At 58.3% G+C, this 17,773-nt stretch overlaps 6 protein-coding genes across 6 annotated transcripts; 3 read left to right on the top strand and 3 right to left on the bottom strand.

The window, feature by feature from the left end:
- Positions 1 to 706: 706 nt before the first annotated feature.
- Positions 707 to 4,415, bottom strand: TRAVEDRAFT_143094 (ubiquitin conjugating enzyme family protein). The gene is made up of 16 exons (XM_008037187.1): positions 4,320 to 4,415; positions 4,107 to 4,268; positions 3,992 to 4,052; positions 3,852 to 3,938; positions 3,543 to 3,796; positions 3,074 to 3,493; positions 2,754 to 3,017; positions 1,999 to 2,694; positions 1,821 to 1,936; positions 1,745 to 1,759; positions 1,629 to 1,695; positions 1,527 to 1,568; positions 1,399 to 1,476; positions 1,247 to 1,343; positions 1,160 to 1,197; positions 707 to 1,104 (listed from the first exon to the last, which is right to left on the bottom strand). The coding sequence occupies exons 1-16, from the start codon at positions 4,350 to 4,352 to the stop codon at positions 844 to 846; spliced, it is 2,691 nt and encodes an 896-aa protein (XP_008035378.1). The 5' UTR covers positions 4,353 to 4,415; the 3' UTR covers positions 707 to 843.
- Positions 4,416 to 5,505: 1,090 nt separating this feature from the next.
- On the top strand, positions 5,506 to 6,923 carry TRAVEDRAFT_44201 (uncharacterized protein; the record flags this gene model as incomplete). The annotated part of the gene is made up of 8 exons (XM_008036807.1): positions 5,506 to 5,608; positions 5,816 to 5,830; positions 5,896 to 5,926; positions 5,979 to 6,161; positions 6,213 to 6,307; positions 6,361 to 6,642; positions 6,705 to 6,769; positions 6,819 to 6,923. 8 exons carry the CDS (start codon positions 5,506 to 5,508, stop codon positions 6,921 to 6,923), a joined length of 879 nt encoding a protein of 292 aa, XP_008034998.1.
- A 75-nt stretch (positions 6,924 to 6,998) lies between these two features.
- Positions 6,999 to 9,421, bottom strand: TRAVEDRAFT_63183 (uncharacterized protein; the record flags this gene model as incomplete). The annotated part of the gene is made up of 6 exons (XM_008037188.1): positions 6,999 to 7,749; positions 7,802 to 7,972; positions 8,025 to 8,114; positions 8,165 to 8,260; positions 8,317 to 8,451; positions 8,510 to 9,421. The coding sequence occupies 6 exons, from the start codon at positions 9,419 to 9,421 to the stop codon at positions 7,090 to 7,092; spliced, it is 2,064 nt and encodes a 687-aa protein (XP_008035379.1). The 3' UTR covers positions 6,999 to 7,089.
- A 247-nt stretch (positions 9,422 to 9,668) lies between these two features.
- On the top strand, positions 9,669 to 11,380 carry TRAVEDRAFT_143097 (P-loop containing nucleoside triphosphate hydrolase protein). Its single transcript, XM_008037189.1, has 7 exons — positions 9,669 to 9,906; positions 9,963 to 10,095; positions 10,334 to 10,547; positions 10,616 to 10,703; positions 10,772 to 11,022; positions 11,083 to 11,114; positions 11,171 to 11,380. The coding sequence occupies exons 1-7, from the start codon at positions 9,771 to 9,773 to the stop codon at positions 11,187 to 11,189; spliced, it is 873 nt and encodes a 290-aa protein (XP_008035380.1). The 5' UTR covers positions 9,669 to 9,770; the 3' UTR covers positions 11,190 to 11,380.
- A 164-nt stretch (positions 11,381 to 11,544) lies between these two features.
- TRAVEDRAFT_162520 (uncharacterized protein) lies at positions 11,545 to 14,274 on the top strand. The gene is made up of 2 exons (XM_008037190.1): positions 11,545 to 11,830; positions 11,899 to 14,274. The coding sequence occupies exons 1-2, from the start codon at positions 11,691 to 11,693 to the stop codon at positions 13,850 to 13,852; spliced, it is 2,094 nt and encodes a 697-aa protein (XP_008035381.1). The 5' UTR covers positions 11,545 to 11,690; the 3' UTR covers positions 13,853 to 14,274.
- A 772-nt stretch (positions 14,275 to 15,046) lies between these two features.
- On the bottom strand, positions 15,047 to 17,255 carry TRAVEDRAFT_44205 (uncharacterized protein; the record flags this gene model as incomplete). The annotated part of the gene is made up of 5 exons (XM_008036808.1): positions 15,047 to 15,218; positions 15,275 to 16,263; positions 16,321 to 16,418; positions 16,890 to 17,052; positions 17,109 to 17,255. The coding sequence occupies 5 exons, from the start codon at positions 17,253 to 17,255 to the stop codon at positions 15,047 to 15,049; spliced, it is 1,569 nt and encodes a 522-aa protein (XP_008034999.1).
- Positions 17,256 to 17,773: the final 518 nt, after the last annotated feature.

Below are 17,773 nucleotides of genomic sequence, written 5' to 3' on the forward strand. Positions count from 1 at the left end.
TCAGGGCAGGTCGGCCGCAGGGGACGCGGCCGACGTAGAGGTGGACATGAGAGAGGCGCAAAGCACCAGCCAGGTGCGGCGCGGCGCACTCATGCGCGGTGCGGCGTCCTCGTGCGCGATTTTGCATTACCCAAAATGGCACGCAGGAACTTTCGCGTACGGAATATGAGAATATATGCGCTGAGCGCCTCGGTGAGCCTCCTGCCAAATGGGGAGGATTTTGCGCGCCTGTTCTCCGGCCTCCGAAATTTGTTCGTGTTTGTTGCCAGCCGCCGCTGAGAGTTGAGGGGGAACACACTCGCTTATTATTGAACACGTGCTACGTTCTCGGATACGGTCTGTGCGCGCTACTTGACTTAACCTCTCACCCCTCCCACCTGAAGTCGCCCCCTCTAAACTCGAAGCGTGTGGTGGGTAGGAGCCTGGTCGCAGTGGTGGCCGGTGAAACGTTCGAGCATCTCCAGGACCCGGGGTCGATGTCATATATCACATGCGTGGGACCCTCCGGCAACTCAATCTAAACGCCGTGCGGGGGTGGCGCGGCTACCCGCGAGTCCGCGACACTCGTTCACGCGCTTGTTCAGATCCTGGAGGTGTTTGTGTTGGTAGGTTGCAATCAGCAGCAGCCAGTAAGCACACATTGATACTAGCTCTTGACCAGCGTGTGGCATAGGCCAGCGAACTACGGATAAATCAACAATGCAGGGGTGTTTCTAATTCGTTGCTTGATGGTTACATATGATTACACTGCGAGAGACAGCAAACAGACGCGACAAAAGAGTTTGGGGATAGGTGACTCTTGCCTCGAAGCCAAGTCCAGACACCAGAAACCAGGTACCAGACCTAAGAAGATGTAGCGGGATACTCGCCCGTTTGTAGCTTCGTGAGCAACGCCTTCAGCTCCGCAACATCCTCGGCCAGGCCGTTCGAACTGCCTGATGCGACGGCCTTCTGGTGGAACGCGCCGTCCCCGACAGTGACAACGCCATCGTCGTCGGCCAGCCACTTGTCCAGTTGGGCCTTGATGGAGTTCGCTTTGAGTCGGTAGTGCGTGCGGATGACGTCCGCCCAAGGCTCTGGAGGGTTCTTCAAGTTGCCGAGCATCTGCGGATGACATCAGGACCTGCAAGCAGCACGAATGAGAAGACATGGGACATACCGCAGTCCTCACCACCATTCGACGGATGTTCGCCGAGTCTAACCTCCCGCTTTAGCACGTGTCCAAGTAGCTGATAAGTCTACTCACATGCAACAGACTTGGGACTCCCGCTGCTAGCCGCCCAGCCAGGCTCGTTGGTGTACGGCTCTTCACATAGGATCATGGACTGAATCGAGATGAGCACCTTCAACCAACTGTTAGCACGGTCGGACGAGTGATGTAGACGTGGATGTATGTACTTGGAGCAGTGTCGACTTGCCGGGTATCCATCCCGGCCCAGACCAGGTGCCCAGGAGCGACAGGCAGACCTTGCCATCCTGTCGGCGAACGTCAGACGCTAAGTAATCGAATGTAAGAGGTGACGTACCGCGTATAGGTTGGGGTTGAAACGGTACTTCCCGCCATTGGTCTGCGATGACCACGTCAATGCCGCCCCCCGTGCGACGTCGTGCGACGTCGTGTGACTCACCGTCATATACTTCACACTGGGCGGCGACTGGTTGTAGTTCGGACCCAAGAAGACGTCAAACAAGAAGCTACCGTGGATCAGATGGTGCATTTAGGATGATAGCTCAGGCAGCATACCAGCCGTTGTAATACCTAAACGAGACACGTTAATTTGCCATGAACACGAGCTACCGATGGATTGAAAGCGACGTACGGAGTCCCTTCCGGCCCAGTGATGAGAGCCTTGATGACGTCCACCCGCGTCTCGTCCACACGCAGGAAGATCGAAGAATTCCAGGCGACCGGTAGGTTTGTGGTAAGAACGGCAAGCTTTCACGAGGCCTGGCTGAGTGATCCGGCGGGCAAGCACGACCGCAACGACGGCTACTCACCTCCTTCGCAATGGCCAAGGATCGCTTCGGGATATCGGAGTTGGCGAGCATGCGAGCCTCGTTGTTGAAGTAGAACTTGTAGTTTGGCGTCAGATCCTCGTCACCCGTTGCGTTCGCGGGTGCGGGGACAGTGAGGTCACAGTACTCGAAGCGGACGCGACCCGCCCATTTCATGTAAGCTTCCATCGCGCTCTCCTCGGTCTCGCCGGCATTGACAGGGGCGCCATCCCCTTGGTTTGTCGTCGTACCGGGAATCTTCGGGAGCGCGGCATGGAGCCGGTCGACAAACGCCTTGCCCTTGGTCTCGACGAGCGACCGGTCGATCGCGCTCGCAGTGTTCATGATGCGCTGACAGAAGGTGAGGAGCTTGCGGTTCTCCTCCGACGTGACCGCACCATCGTCCTTCGCCTTGCCCTTCTCGTCGGCGGTCATACGCTTCTGTTCCTCGGACATCTCTGTGTTCTCCACCTCGGCAACCTTCATACCTTCCAAACCTTTGAGCGCAGCCTGTGCCTGGATGACGATGGCTTCAAGAAGTTCGCGCGGCCCGGAACTACCTTCGTAGACGATGGTACGTTCGCGAATCCGAGGACTGCCTTTGGAGGTAGACTTCTTCCCGGCAACAGCCTTCACGGACGTCACGACCATGATAGGCATAGCCATCATACTAGCGAGGGCTTCGTGGCTGGAGATCGTCTGTGGATGGCCTCCATGTCAGGTACGTCCATAAATTGTCTGGGGAGATGGAAGGCTACCTCTAGCCACTCGAAGAGCTCGAAGTACAGTATAGAGCGATCTGACATGTCGGTCAAAGAGTCATTGCGCAGAAGCTGGCTGCTGACGAAGTTGAACCGTCGGCGGAGATGAGCAAGTGCGGTTGGGTGCACCAGGTAATCACTGGAGTGTCCTCCGTTATCTCGATTGACCGACGGGAGGAACGTGCGGATCTGTGAGAGCAACGAAGCCAGCTTCTCGTCTTTGTTGCGTTGAGCGTTCATCGCCTCGAGTTGTCCTGTCATCTGAGGACGCGAAGCGATTAGTCGAAAAGTTTGCTATTGTATCACGCTTAACCTACGTCTTCCCTGGCATCGCCGGCGTAACCTGTGCCTAGCTTGGCCTTTTTGCCTTGAACGGGGACCGTGAAGTAGGCATCGTCGTCATCATACTCGTCGTCGTTCATGTCAGGCATCGCAATTGGCGGGGCCTCCATCTTACGCTTCTTCCTGATTGACCGGTCTTCAGATTTCGAGCTGGCGGAGGCGTCTTGGACCTCATCTACATAGGCCTTCTCAAGAGTAGCCAGTCCAACACCTAGGATAGCGCCTTGCAGGTTGGCGCAATGGAAGAGCGACGCGTCAACGTCGAGAGGGCCCGGAACTTTGGTGTGGCTAGGCGTGCTAGACTCTCCGCAAGCGAAGCAGAAGGTCTTGGAACATTGACTACACGTCCGGGGCACTATTGACCGCAAGTGCTTGATGTATGCGGGGAATGTCGGCTTCAAAAAAGTGAGCGATGATTGCTGACAACGGTAATTGTGCACCCACGAATAGCACGAAGAAGTCGCTCTTCTTGCGCTTGACTGACGCGCCGCAGCCATGTGGACACGGGCATTCGCCTTCGCTAAGTTCCCTGTAGAGGCTGAACAAAAAGCTCTGTTCGCTGCCCTCTGGGCAGCCCTTCATCCACTGCCCTTGCGTCATCAAAGGTACCTTCTCGCTACCACCAGACATGATGACCATCTCAGGTTCTTCCTCTACTTCAATGACCTCTTCTCGTCGGTCCTTGGAGAAGAAGATGCCTGGTCATATGTTCACGACGAGTTTAACGCGACTGAACCGAATCTGATAACACACCTGCGTATGGATCGACGGCTGCTCCGTTAGACTCGCCGACTTTCTCCTCGAAGTCGGAGTCATAGTCATAGTCAATATAATCTTCGTCTGCGAACCCACTACATGAGCTACCGCAGGTACCTGAAGAGAGAAACGCGTACCGTCACCCTCATCCTCGCCTGCATCTGATGCTGGGTCATCGTCTTCCTCGTCGTGGGGTGTCTGGGGTTGTAGCATGGTTTATCGGACGTGCATACCCAAAGGTACGCAACATACCATCATTCTTGGCTTCTGCTGAACAGTCTCCGCGGAGGACATGGGCACATCGCCGTCCTCGTCGACAATATGGTCGAAGCTCCCATCAAATATTCGTTCAGCTGCTTCCATAACATCTCTATGTTGCTTGAGGGCCGCCCGCGCCTGGGCAATTGTCGCGCCCTGCAACACCGCGGTGAGTGGCGTACAGCCAACGCGACAAGCTGAAGCTACCATTTCGACGAGCTGTTGTACTTCCCGCTCCATCTTGATGCAAGCGATAGCACGCGTCCAGCAGATGTTCCACGAGTGGAGGGCCGAGGATTTGCTCTAGAGTGTTAATGTGGTACGGGACGAAGGAGAGACGGCCTCTTGGAAGGTTAAGCACGCCCCTAAACGGGTAACCAGGATTACGTCAGCCAATGTTATGGTCCAGGCGTTGCCTCGTGGCTCTCAACCTCCTCCCTCGGCACTTGCTGCAGTCTCACCTCCAACATCTCGCGTCGGGTTAGAACAATAGCGATGCTCATCCGACCGATGAAAATCGATTGGAACTACAAAGAACGGTATTTCAACGGTATGAATGGTGCCGTTAGACAGTTCTCGCTGCGGAAATTCCCACTAGTCACTGACAGTTTCCTAGAGTTTTACGTTGTTGTGAATTCTGCGTCTACCTAGAACGCGCCCATGAGCTGCCTCCACGAAAGTGTGGCTTAATTGGCGCTAATGCCACCGAGCCGATCTACGTTCTCTCAGAGTGAGAGCAGTACTACACATCGGCTTGCCTGTCAATGCTACGCCGCGGTCGGTCTACTAGTACGCTGGGTGTCCGGTCAGGGCGTCCGACGGTTATTCGCGGTTTCACCGAGGTATTGTGTGCATGTTCCCATGGGAATCTCACGGAGGTCAGTTTGCTTCCGCTGGCCACCATATCCATTGAGTCTCCTATCTCTGACGCACAGTTACAGGAAATGGAGCAACATTTCCGCTCTGTGATTTGCCTCCGTTTCATGAAGCCCAGACGCAAGATGGTCTTGCTATTTGCAATTGGGCATGATGATTATCGACGCGTTGCTAGTGACGTGGGTGCAACCAGTCATCTCGTGGCAAGTCATTACTCGTCCACTCCAAGCTTCCGCCCCTAGGCCGCGTCTCCTCGGGCACTGCACAACTGATTTCCGCACACCAGAGGCTTCAAGAAAGGGGTAGAATGAGGATCACATAGGCCTCGCAGCGTCTCATACTTTACCCGGCATACCTTTCGAACATTCCACTCCGGCAGTATGCGTTGGATGCGAATATGCTCCCAATGGAAGCCCGAGAGAACGGAGTTCCTGGAGCCGTGTGGATGCTCGGCACGCAGTGGCCTTAACGTCGCGCTTGTACCCTTGTCTCTCTGTCTCTTCCGCCGCTACGTGCCATGAATCCCTATGCTATCGACTTGTCAGACGACGAGAGCCGGAAGTCTCCTGCTGAGCAGTCGAGCGCGGGGGACACCAAAGGGCGACGGCGAAGCACACGAGGTACGAGAACTCACCTGCTCGGAGACGCGCTCTGATTGCGACTGCCTACCAGCGTGCGATCATTGTCGTCGTACAAAGAGCAAATGCGGCCAGCCCACAGGCGGTCCAAAGCAAAGGAGCTGCTTTGCTTGTGCGGCATTAGGCTTGAGTACGCTTATAAATCTGAACGTTTGAACGATCCTCATTGTTACTGATCTCCTCGCGCAGCATGCACTTTCACCGGTCAGTACCCAATTCATGGACAGTTAACTGGCGCTCCTAACGCTCACCCAAACGTCTCGCTGCAGACCCTACTCACAAAAGAGGTCCGCCCAAAGGGTGAGCACGGGTAATGCGTTCCCGGCCCGTGCTCATTCATTTACATTCTCAGGTACATTCTCGCCCTCGAGCGGCGGCTACACCAGGTAGAGGCGCTCCTAGGGACGATCATCAGCTCCGACGATCCCCGCGCGCGGAGCCTCGTACAGGACCTCTCCCGCGACAAGCTTGCCAATCATGTCATCAACAAGGTACACGTTGGCCCCTTCGGTCCCGCGGGCAGGGAGAAACATCCGTGAGTGAGACGCCGAATCTGCCACTTGCATTACGGCTGAAAAGTCACTAGTTTCGGCTCGACGAAAGAGGACTTCCTTGCCTCTATCAGCGGCGATTTGGGAGACAACGCGTCCGAGCAGTCTGGTAGCAGTCAGGATGCGCAAAGTATGTCTTTCATTCGCAGAGCTGTTGCCGTGCGCTCAACACACAACCTGCAGATGATCCCGCATTCTTCACACCCAGTAGCGACTGGCAAGACAGCATGAAGAGCCTTTTGACCGCTGCGAGAGCCGAGGCGGCAATGGCTGCATCGGTCGCGTCCCCACCACCAGACACGAAGCCAAGACGCGCTACCTATCCGTCGATCAACTCTGGTCATATTCCCATTCCCTACATGCAAGCGTACTACGAACCTCAACCGCCCCCTGCCCTCTCCGGCACGTCTGTATTCTATGATCAGCATCACTCCCTGGTGCAAGCTAGTGCTATGAGAAGTAGCGGTTCGTACTCCCTCTTAGTTGCCCTCATTCCCACCTGACGTTCACCGCCTACATGACTTTAGCACAGTCATACGGCACAGGCCCATTACCCACGGTGGGCAACGTCTACACAGACCAAGATGGGCGGGTGAGTAACAGCAGCTGAATACGCCATGCACGTACTGACGCGCCGCTAGTTCCGATTGGACACTACACCACCAATACCACAACAGCCTCTGGACGGGCAACCTACCCCACCGTCAAATGCTGCAGATGACTATTACTCCTCGTTTCATAGGTAGACAGGGTTAAGGCTAGAGCGTTTTCACGGGACATTATTAGGACAATACACAGTCTTCCAAGAACATGGTGCATACATCAATGTCGACGTACAAGACTATGTCAGGTAAGATAGGTTCCGTGACGGATACAATATGAAAACGGTATACTACGCGGCTGTATGCTACATTATCTAGAGTATCCTCCACGATAGCGCGGCCCCCGCGAGGATTGGTCGCGGTCGTAGCGGTCCCGCGAGTGGTTCGACCCGCCGTACCTGTCCTGCTTCTTCGAAGCACCCCGGATCTGGATCGAGTCCGTCTCCCGCGAAGGGCCCGGCAAGTCGTCGTACGAGACCCGCTGTCGCTTCGAGTCGCGTCCGCCGCCGTCTCTGGACGTCGACGAGTGCGAGAAGTCGAAGCGGATCTTCCCATTCCCGCCTCCGCCTCCGCCCCCGTTCGCCTTCGAGCTGTTAGCTTCTCGATCGCGACGAGAGCTCTTTCCACCGCCACCGCCTCCCCCACTGTGGCCGCCCCCACCGCCGCCTCCACCACCCCGGCCTCTTGCCCGAGCGCCCCCGAACCAGTCATCTTCGTCATTTTCCTCCTCGATTTCGCGCGCACGACGCTCCAAGCGAGCGCGCTCTTTCTTTCGGCCTTGCTTTCCGACCTCCATTGGCACGACAGAGCCGTGCCCATCGGCAAAAGCGTCGGCAGTCTCCCAGTCCCGCGGGGCACGCTGAGACGGTCTTGATGCTTCGGAGGAGAACGGCCCGGACAGAATGTTGTAGATGCTGAATGCGGATGGCTCACGAGGAGCGTCGAACATTTTCGGGCGGTCATTGCAGTCCTGTGGGCGGTCGGATCAGCACGGGCAGTCACAATGAATTTGTAGAACGTACATCGCCCAGATGTCCGCTGCCGCCACAGTTGTAACACCATTCGTCGGTGGCGATGTACCCTTCGCCACCTTCGCCTAACGCTAGCGTACGTTTTGCGTCCCGCTCACGAAGGATCTCATGACGCTCCTCGTCGGCGACGTACTCGTATATTCGCCATAATGTCGGGCATTCCTGCTTGCCGTTAGCTAATGAAATGGAACCGGCATCGCGCAGGGGCACTCACATTTGTTTGATGTGTGCGCGCTCCACATCTATCGCAGTCTTGATAGTGGCTGTATGCGCCGGCGCGGGTCGCGGCGCGGTTGGGGCATGTCTGGATGATGGCATTAGTACACAGCGTATGAAACATGTCACCAAACGCACCCTGTTGATGTGCCCCTTCATACCGCAGGTAAAGCAAGTCTTGCTAATGGGGCAGCTCCGGGTCGAGTGTTCGTCTCGTGCGCCACATGTTAGACACTGCGTAGAAGGCGTCAGTACGATAGAGCAAGACGCGGGATCGGAGAGCCGCTCACAATGAGGACAGGACATTCGAAAGTCTTGTGCTCCCCCTCGGCACCGCAATTCTTACAGACGGTCTTCGTAGGTTTCGAGGCATTCGCCTCAGAGGCTGCGAGCTTGTCCAATTCCCAGTATCTGACCATTCCCGCCTACACAGATGGATGCATTGAGCGGAGACAAGGCGCAACCTCTGGATTATACACGTACCCTCCTGTCATCGCCATAGTCCAGGTACTCGATGTAGTCCTCGTCATCGGAACCCTCGGGCGTAGGCACCTTGAGCGTGCTAGTGTTTGCATCATCTCCATTCTCGGCAATAGAAACATGGGCAGGGAGCAGTAGACCGTCCGCGTCCTTTTCTTCCGCGCCTGTCCCATTGCTTGGCCCGGTTTGTGGAACCAGGTTGGATGGTCCTGCGACGTTCTCTCGGACCTTCGCTATGCTCGGCACTTCGGTTGGGTTGACGTCCTCGAAAAACAGAGGTGTGCTGGATTCGGGGGCCTTGTCCCTCCTGCGGCTGTCGCGATCCTGCGAACGCGACCGCTTTCGAGAACGCTCGCCACCGCGGTTACGGTCGCGTTCTCGGTCTCGAGACCTGCTCCTTCTCCGCTCGCGGTCCCTGTCCCTGTCTCGGTCGCGGGCTCTGTCTTCTTCCTTCTCTCTTTCCCGGTCGCGCTTCCGCTCGTTCCGCCGTTTCTCCCGCCTGCGCTCTCCCGCATCCTCTCGTCTGGTCGCCCACTCCGGCTCGACCAACCTCTCCTTCAATGTCTTCTTCTTGTCGTCCCGTGGAGATGGCGGGCCCGCGCCGTTCCCATCAGCACCCATTTCTTCAATAATTAGCTCGAGGTCGTCCACGTTCGGGCTGTTGCGCGAATGCGGACGCGACACCTCCGCACTGCTCGTGCCGACTTCGCCTTCCTCCAACTCGCCCCTGCCCGTGGACTTGCGCTTTCGCTTCCTCCGCTTCTTCTTCGCCTGGTCGGGTTGTGTTGAGGCCGGTGCGCTGCCCGGGTCGGCGGGGGTACGCGCATCGGGAACCAGTTCGCCGTCCGAGTTCAGTTCGATGACATCTGGTTCCGTGAGGTCGATGATCTCGGCGTTCTTGGGCTGCGACGCCATATGAGGTGGTGTGATGTTTCCCGTGCGTGCCCCGTTGTGTGTTGGCCGCCACTGAGGGAAGACCGGAGCAGCGTGGAGGGATTACCGCAGCGGACGGAGCAATTGTGCGAACGCGAAGCAAAAGTTGAAAGACGCGCTTACCCAATTTGGGCATACAGACCATTCACATAATTAAGCGCTCACGCGATCGTTAGCATGACGCGCGTATTGGCGCCCCGATGCACCTTTCCTCTTGACTCGAATCTATCGGACGACTCTTGCTGAGGACTATTCTGGGGCTTGTGCACGTCGAGTATAAAGCTGCCGCTCATCTACTGGACTGGATCCAGTCTTCTTGTTCTGAGCAGCCATGGCGACCCCGGCATATGAAATATCCATCGACCACTTGACATACGCGCACGTCCGCGACGCCTCACCGTCGCTGTCCGACGTCAACGTCCACTTGCCGAAGGGATCGCGGACGATATTGGTGGGAGCAAATGGAGGTACGGAGTCCCACGTCGCTGAGAGACACGCGTGCTTACGGCTGCGGGCGATTCAGCGGGGAAGTCGACATTGCTGCAGATCCTCGCGGGCAAGCGACTCATATCCGCGCCCGGTACCGACGTGCGTATCAAGGACAAGGATGTGTTTCGCGCCACGCCCCAGGGCATCACATTTCTGGGCACAGAGTGGTGCGTCATCGTCTCCGCTTGCATCAAACATCGTGAGCTTCCGTGGTACCTGAAAGGATGCAAGAGTTTGTACCGACCTGCGGGTGTCACGAAATCTTTGTCTGCTTGGGAAACTGTGGCTTTTCATAGCAGCAGGTTCTTGCATCCCTCGAGGGTTCTTGGAATTTCACGATGTTGGCCGTGTCCTCTCTGCCGTTTAGTTCTGGTATCTAACTTTGTACCTGATAACGCTGTGCAGGGCGATGAACCCGGTCGTGCGCGGCGATATCGTGGTGTCAGATTTCCTCAACTCCGTAGGCGGTTACCGGCACAAGGAGCGACGGGATGTCCTGCTGGACATCTTGGATGTCGACCTGGACTGGCACATGCACCAAATATCTGACGGCGAGCGGCGCCGAGTACAGCTCGTCATGGGCCTGATGGCAGATTGGGACGTGCTTTTGTTGGATGAGGTACAGCCCTAGGCTTCGCGGGGCTAGACAAACGGCGCGCTGACAGTGCCGCCGGCGGGATTTGACAGGTGACTGTAGACTTGGACGTCCTCGTCCGGGATGATCTGTTGAAGTTCCTTAAGAAGGACTCGGAGACGCGCGGGGCGACCATTCTGTGTGAGCACCCGTCCTATGCGCGATCTATCTTTGCGCTGGTACTAACTTTGGATACTGCGTTCTTGAAGATGCGACCCATATCTTCGATGGGCTGAATGATTTCCCCACGCATGTTGCGCATATGCATCTGGGGACGTTCTTGATGGAGCCTACGTCGTGGCCATTCACTGGGCCGTCGACGGCAGGAATCACGTCTGTCGACCTAGGCCAGAACCCAACCTTGTACGCGCTCGCACTGCAGTGGCTGAAGGAGGACCGTGACCGGCGTCGCGCGCTGGAGGGGCAGGGCCGGAGACAGAGAGGCGCGCGCAAAGACGATGTAAGCTGTTTCAGCATCGCGCATCGTCTGTACCAGTGCTAACCGCTGGGATGAACACAGGTGCCCAATGATTCGGAGACGTTTTACAGAAAGTAGGTGGTATAGCCGAGATGCTTTGCAGGTTTGAGACTAACGAGGGTGTTGGCAGATACGACTACAGTCACTGATGGATAGATTCGTCCGACTGGCCTCCGTGTTCAACCTAGAGGCCGGACGTGGGTGCAATTGGCGTCTCGTGTTCAACCTGCGGACTTGGGGTTCTATCTGCGGTCTTCGTGTTCAACCTGATGACCTCTGGGAGAGGAAGATGTATCGATAGCAGCTGTACTGTATTGCTCAACCAATGGACTGATGTGCGAAGGCTTCGAGTGTCTGCGGGTGATGGGCGGCATGTGCGTGTGGTCCTTGCGGGGGGTGCCAAGAGCCGAGGGCGGGGACGCCGGGTGTGACAGGAACGTGATGGGTGTGACCAGCGTGGATACTGGATCGCGGGATAGACGCCGAGGGGCAGACTGCGACCGCGGCCAACACTCGAACGCTGTTCTTTGTCTCTCCGACACCGTTCGCACCGTGCTGGCCATCGCAGGGCGCGACTTTCTCCTTCTCTCGCCCCCTCGCAGTCTCTCTTAGTACCCCCACGCTCCTTTCCTCTCTTCTCTTTGCCAACCATGTTCGACCAGGCCCCCCGTCGCTTCCACCCTCGCCAGACTACCAATCAGACCGATGCCCAGGGCTGCCTCATCTGCCCGGACGACGCAACCAATGGCTGCAATTGTGCCTTCAACCAGCAGTGTATCCTTATCAACCGGTACGACCTCCCTTGCTCCCCTTCATATCTCGGTCCGCAGCTCAACATGCGGCCTCGGCCCTCATTAGCGATTGCAATACATGCGCTTATATGAGCTGCATCGCGAACGATGACACTTCTAGCACCTCCTCCAAGGGTGGTGTCAGCAAGGGAGCAGTCGCTGCAGCCGTCGTCGTGATCATTCTCGTCTTGGCTGGTGCCGTCGCAGCCTTCTTCTGGTACCGCAGGCGCCAACGCCTGCAACGGAACACCGCCCCCGAACAGGAAAACAAACCCGATGTGCCAGCCCGTGCGGAGGACGTCCTCGGTAGGGAAGACCCCCACGAGAAGGTCACGTCGCCGCCGCCTCAGCTCTCCAGCATCAGAATTTTCTCTGGCTCATCCAATGGCACCATTAACCTGGACCCCGCAGCATCTGACGCGGGCCACTCTCAGCCCTCGCAGCGCGGTTCCGTCCAGTCAAACCCCTTCGAAGACAACCACTCCATCCAAACCTCCTCTACCGGCGCCCAATCAAACGTCATTCCCATCGCCCTTGTCCCTCCTGGCTCAGTTGGCAACTCGTCGGTCACTTCGGCGAACTCCCACACACACGACGGCTATAATGCCGCTCACGTTGGTATGCACGCGCGCTCCGATGTAAACCTGGACCATGTCAACGTCTCCAACGACTCGCTCACTCAGCGGGGTGGTGCTTCCAACGCTGCGTCTGCGCGCTCTGGTGTAAATGACAACACTACCTACAACAACAACCGCAGCTCGTACATGACCACTGGCAGCTTCGCAAGCGACTTCTTGGAAACGTCTGTGATCATTACTCCCACTCGTGGCACGGTCAAGCAGGTCGTCGGTGTCGCCAAGGCTGAGGTTTTGCATGCTTCGCCCAGCGACTCTCTTAGCCGTTCGTCGACCCTCTCCAAGGCACGTTCGCCGCTCGCAGCGTCCAGCTTCGGCCCGGCCGATGTCATGCAGGAGGCCGAGGAAGAGCAGGAAATCACCGCACCAGCGAACCCCTTCTCGGACAGCAACTCGCCTTACTCGAGGTCTTCCCCTACGCCCTCGGCGACCACGTTCGGCACCCCGGAACCTTCGCACACCTCGTACAGCCGCCAGTCGCAGCAGGACGCAAACTGGCTCCAGGAGGACCCCGCCCATCTGTACGGCCACTCTTCCAACGACAGCCGCCCTGCCAGCGTGTACACGCAGGCTTCCGCGATCATCGCAGACATTAGCAGCGCGAAGCGCGTCCACCTCGGGTTCGATCAGATGCAGGGGATGCCGAGCACGCCCCTCAGTGCTGCTCTGAGCACTCCCCGCTCGAACTACCGCATGACGAACGCGAAGCTTGTCTCCCCCGTTGTGCAGCACAGCGCGGCGATCGAGACTGGCGGCAGCGCCAACGCGGGTGCGCTCGAGCAACAGCAGGCCCGTGCGCTTCAGGAGCTGGCTGCGGAGTCGGGCAAGAACCGTATGTCGATGGCGTCCGTCATGACCACGTCGACACGCGCAGACTCGATTCTCGAGAGCTTCCCCTTCGTGCCTCCGTCCCCGATCTCCAACCGGCCCATCCGCACGCCCCCGCGCTCGCCGCTCACGCAGCAATCGTTCGCCGGCGGCGCAGCGCAAGACGACCACCACGTGTCTGCACAAGAGACCGTGAACCGTGCTCGTGCGTCCGCGTCGTCGTCGTCGATGCTCTCAGCGCTTGCGCCGCCGAACCGCAAGGTTCTCGGCATGAGCGTCTCGTCGCAGAGTTCGACGGTGAGCAACGGTCTCGGCTCGTTCACGTTCCAGATCGACTCCGGCACGTCGGACAGCACTCCCTCCTCGCCGCCGCCGTCTGCTTACTCAGGCAGTGACGGGTCGAGCATGCGGAAGCGCGCCAGTCTGGACACGCTTGCGCTCACGAGCGACCTCTCATCGTACCCGCTCGGCTTCGACAAGGGTAATGCTCCCCCGTGCCCCAGGTGCCGCGGCGGTAAGCAGTGCCGCTGCTCCCCGCCATGCGCGTTGTGCTACTGAGTCTGGTGTACGATTATACCTGTCCGGACGTGTCGTGTAACTGGAAGACAAACTCCCTCCCCCTCCCTCCCTCCCTCCCTCCCTCCTCCCCGATCGCCTTTGCCCTGGTCTGATTCTACAGCCTGGTTGACCCGGGCGAGACTCTTGCCTACGATAGCGGCTGTCGTCCCCTTTCCCGTACGTGCCGTCCCGATATGCCCCTCTGTACGTCTGCTCTCTCTGTTCTCTACCTCCCTAGACCCGGTTGACTTATCTATCTTATCTTTCTCTATTCTACTTTGCTCTCGGTAGCTGCTCTCCCCCCTTCCGCTTCCCATGCCCCCTCCTCCCTTCCGTGCCCCGTAGCTACCTGCCCGCCTTCGCCCCCTCCTCCGCCTTGCGCCGCCGCGCCCTTTCGCTTCCCGCGCCCGGCGGCGCTGTCCAGCTTTGCCCCCTTCGAAGTTCGCTTCGGCCCCCCGGTGTCGGCGCCAGCGCCGCAGCGTCCTGTGGCCGCGAGCCGCCGCCGCGGATTCTGTGTCTGGGTTGGTGTTGTGATTATTTATGCCTTTGCCCGCCGCCGCCCCGCGCGGCGCTGCCGGGCTTCTCTCTCTCCCCCGTGCCTGTCTGTGTGTTGTGGTTGTGTCGATACCGGGAACGGTCGGGCGTGCGGCGCCTTTGGCGGCGGCGGCGGCGACAGCGAAAATGGACACTTTCTGTGTGGACAAACTCCCGAGTCGCTCCTTTCGTCGTTTCTGCCCGTTCGTCTGGACCATGTGAACGTGCTCGTGCTGTGCTCCTGGAGAGCATCGGAGGCCGTCGCTGTGGTTTGTTAACTATTGGATTACAGAGTAGATGTGGAATACTGGGTTGGGACGTCTATATACAAAATGAGTACACGTACATCCGTGCTGCTGCAGCTGCCAAAATTGCGGTCCTAACGTGAGGAGATATGAGTACGCCCGTAGTACGTGAATGCGGTATCGAAATGCGGAGGCAGAGACGGTCTAAGTGCGGGAACCCTATGAAGCAATGTGGGACAGACGGTGAAGGTCGAAGGAGAGCGGTATGTACAGCGAAATGAGGGGTGGGGGTATAGTAATACACGATATACAAGATAGAGGGGCATTCTGAGCCTAGCGTGGCACACATACATCGAGAGTTGAATATTGACAGTTGAAGTCCGCGATGAACTGGGGCATTGTCAGTGGGAAGGAACTACTTCCCCTTGCCTCCCTTTTTCTTCGTCTTCTTGCCGCCCTTCTCTTTCGCCGTGGCGTTAGTCGTCCCGCTCAATGCTGAGACTCCTGGGGACGGCGCGCGTGCGACGTCGGGCACGATGGGGACAGGGTCGAAGCCGCTAAGATGATCCATTGAGATGATAGGAGACCTGTGTGCGGACGGTCATCAGCTGTTGTTCAGGCCCACGCCAAATGTGGTACTTACGTGGGCATCGGGATAATCTGCACTGGCGGAGGCGGCGCCGGCTCAGGAATCGGGATGGGTATGACAGGCTCCGCAGACGGCAGCCCCGTGGTGTACTGGCTGGGCGACGACAGATACCGACCGCCCGCGCCCCTGATGATCGGCGACCGCGTTTCGTGGTCAATTTCGGAGAGGGTGCGCTCTCTGCCGACGACCGACGACCTGTGGTTGAGCGTAGGCGCAGTTCCGTATCCGACGGTTGACTCAGACGGGCTGCGTGCGGAGCCCACAGCGGACCCGGCCACGGATGGGGGAAGGGGCACTCGCGCTGCACGGTTGGAGTGCGAGCCGAGGCTGGAGTTCGCGGCCGAACGAGGTGTAGGCGGTACAGGGTACGCAACCCCACTTGGGTTGGGTGCAGCAGCGTACGACGGCGTAGACCGACCGGAAAGCTTACGTGTGCGGACGGGCGGCGTCGTGAGCGAGTCCGACGAGCCAAGGCTCGACGACACCACCGAGTCTGTGTCGTCGTCCCGGCGGGAGACTTTGGAGCGCGAGTAAGGCTCTGCAGCGCGGCGGCTTGATCCAGACTGCGAGCTCCTGGTTGACGGCTGTATCGGGATGACAGGGGTAGGCCCTTCCATACCTGCAGGGAAGGATCCGGGAATTGGCACTTCGGACCGACCCGACGGGGTGCCGCCAATGGTTGACGGTGGAAGTGGCACGCCCGCAGGCCCAATAGTGCTGCCCCCGTAAATCGACGAGGTCCCACCGGGCTGAGCGGGAGAGGGCGGGCCTGTCGGTATGAATCCCTGAGGTGGCCAGGGACCGCTGAGCATCACTGGTGGTGGAATAACAGGGTTCGTCGGAGCTGTTGGTTGCCCGCCCGACGTATCAGGAGCACCGTCTGACGGGAGCGGGGGCAAAGGGCGATCGGCATCGTCAGCGCTCAAGAAGACGCCTTGCATGGCCTCCATATCCTGGCGCGATATGTTGGATTCGGGGCGAGACTAGGTGGAGATGGTTAGCTACGACGATACCGGCAACAAAATTGTACGATAACTTACGGGTGGGACGATCGTGAAGTTGATTTCGTTAGAGGACATGCTGCCGCGGTTGGAGGCTGGTTCAGGAGCTGGCGGCCGCAAGCTCGGCTGCGGGGCCACTACTGGGATCGCTGGTGAGTCCGGAGACGAGTGCGGTGACCGTGGAGGTGCATATATGTTCTGCACGCGCGACGGGTTGTCCACGCTCGGTCCCCTTCCGAGATCACTGCGCGAGCTGCTCCGGGTGAGGTTGTCACGGCTGGGATAGCCACGCACGCTGCCTGAGCGAGATGCGCTATCCTGGTATACATTGCGCGGTGGATCTGTTCGGTCAGAGCGAGCACGGCTGTCGGGCCTTTCGTAACGTGGAGTAGCGTCTGGAGGAGCGGGACGATACAGGCTCTCCGTGGTTGGATTCCGTGGGGTGCGATCTTCCGGACGAGAACGATAGTAATTGTCCGTATTGCCGTAGCGGTGGGCATCATCAGTCGTGCTGGCCGACGACCGAGAACGGAGTTCGGGTACAGCATATCTGTGATCTTGTGTACTGGACCTTGCGAGACTGTCGGTGCTCCTATACCGCCCCATACTCTCTGGCGTCGGGTACGGAGGATTGGAGGGAGGACGATGTGGGGATATCGCAGGATATGTCGGGTTCGGAGGTGGCTGCTGTGGAGAAGGCATAGGTACGTTAGGACGCGGGGAAGGCATCTGAGGGGCCGGGCTTGGCATCTGGAAGCTCTGTGTGGACATCTGCTAGACAGATCAGCAGCCATTTGTATCAGCATGTAATGTATGTGCTCGCTCACGTTGGGCATCCCGTACACAGGAGACGAGACTGAGGATGATCGTTCCCGTTCCTCCTGAATCGCGCTCAAAACTGGAGCCCGCTCCCTCGCCGTGCTCCTGTGCGTCCCGACAGTCGAAGGAGGCCCGAGGATCTCGAATTGAGACATTGTAGTCGATTGAGACTCGTCCGAGTTTCTACGTCTGTGCCTTGGTCTCCGTGGAGCGCTGCTATGATCACCCTCCGGCATCCGCATGCTGTATCCTCCAGACATTGGGGGAGGGATGGTGACCGGAGGTGGCTCCTCGATATTTCTTACGTTATTTAGCACAGCGGAGAGCGGGGGCGATGGGCTGATAGGCGGCGGTGGTCCCATCTCGTGTGGCGGCGGGAGTCGGATGCGCATATCGTCGTCGATTTTTGGTATCCAGCCGTCCGGCGGGGCTTCAACGGGAGGGTGCGACGGAGACATCATGGGGTTGAACACAGAAACGGGGCGAATGTCCGCTTCCTGATGCATCTGCTCCTGACGAGGTCTGACGGGTGCAGCAGCAGGGGTTGGTATACGTGCCGGCGTTGTCACGGGCGGGGGTATAGGCAGGGTGTCGTCCAGCGGTTGGGTATAGTTCTGCGTGTGTTGGGGTACAGAGTCTTCAGAGGATGATGGTCTGGAAACCCGGGGAGCTC

Source organism: Trametes versicolor (genome assembly GCF_000271585.1).
Source record: "Trametes versicolor FP-101664 SS1 unplaced genomic scaffold TRAVEscaffold_3, whole genome shotgun sequence".
NCBI classification, from domain to species: domain Eukaryota; kingdom Fungi; phylum Basidiomycota; class Agaricomycetes; order Polyporales; family Polyporaceae; genus Trametes; species Trametes versicolor.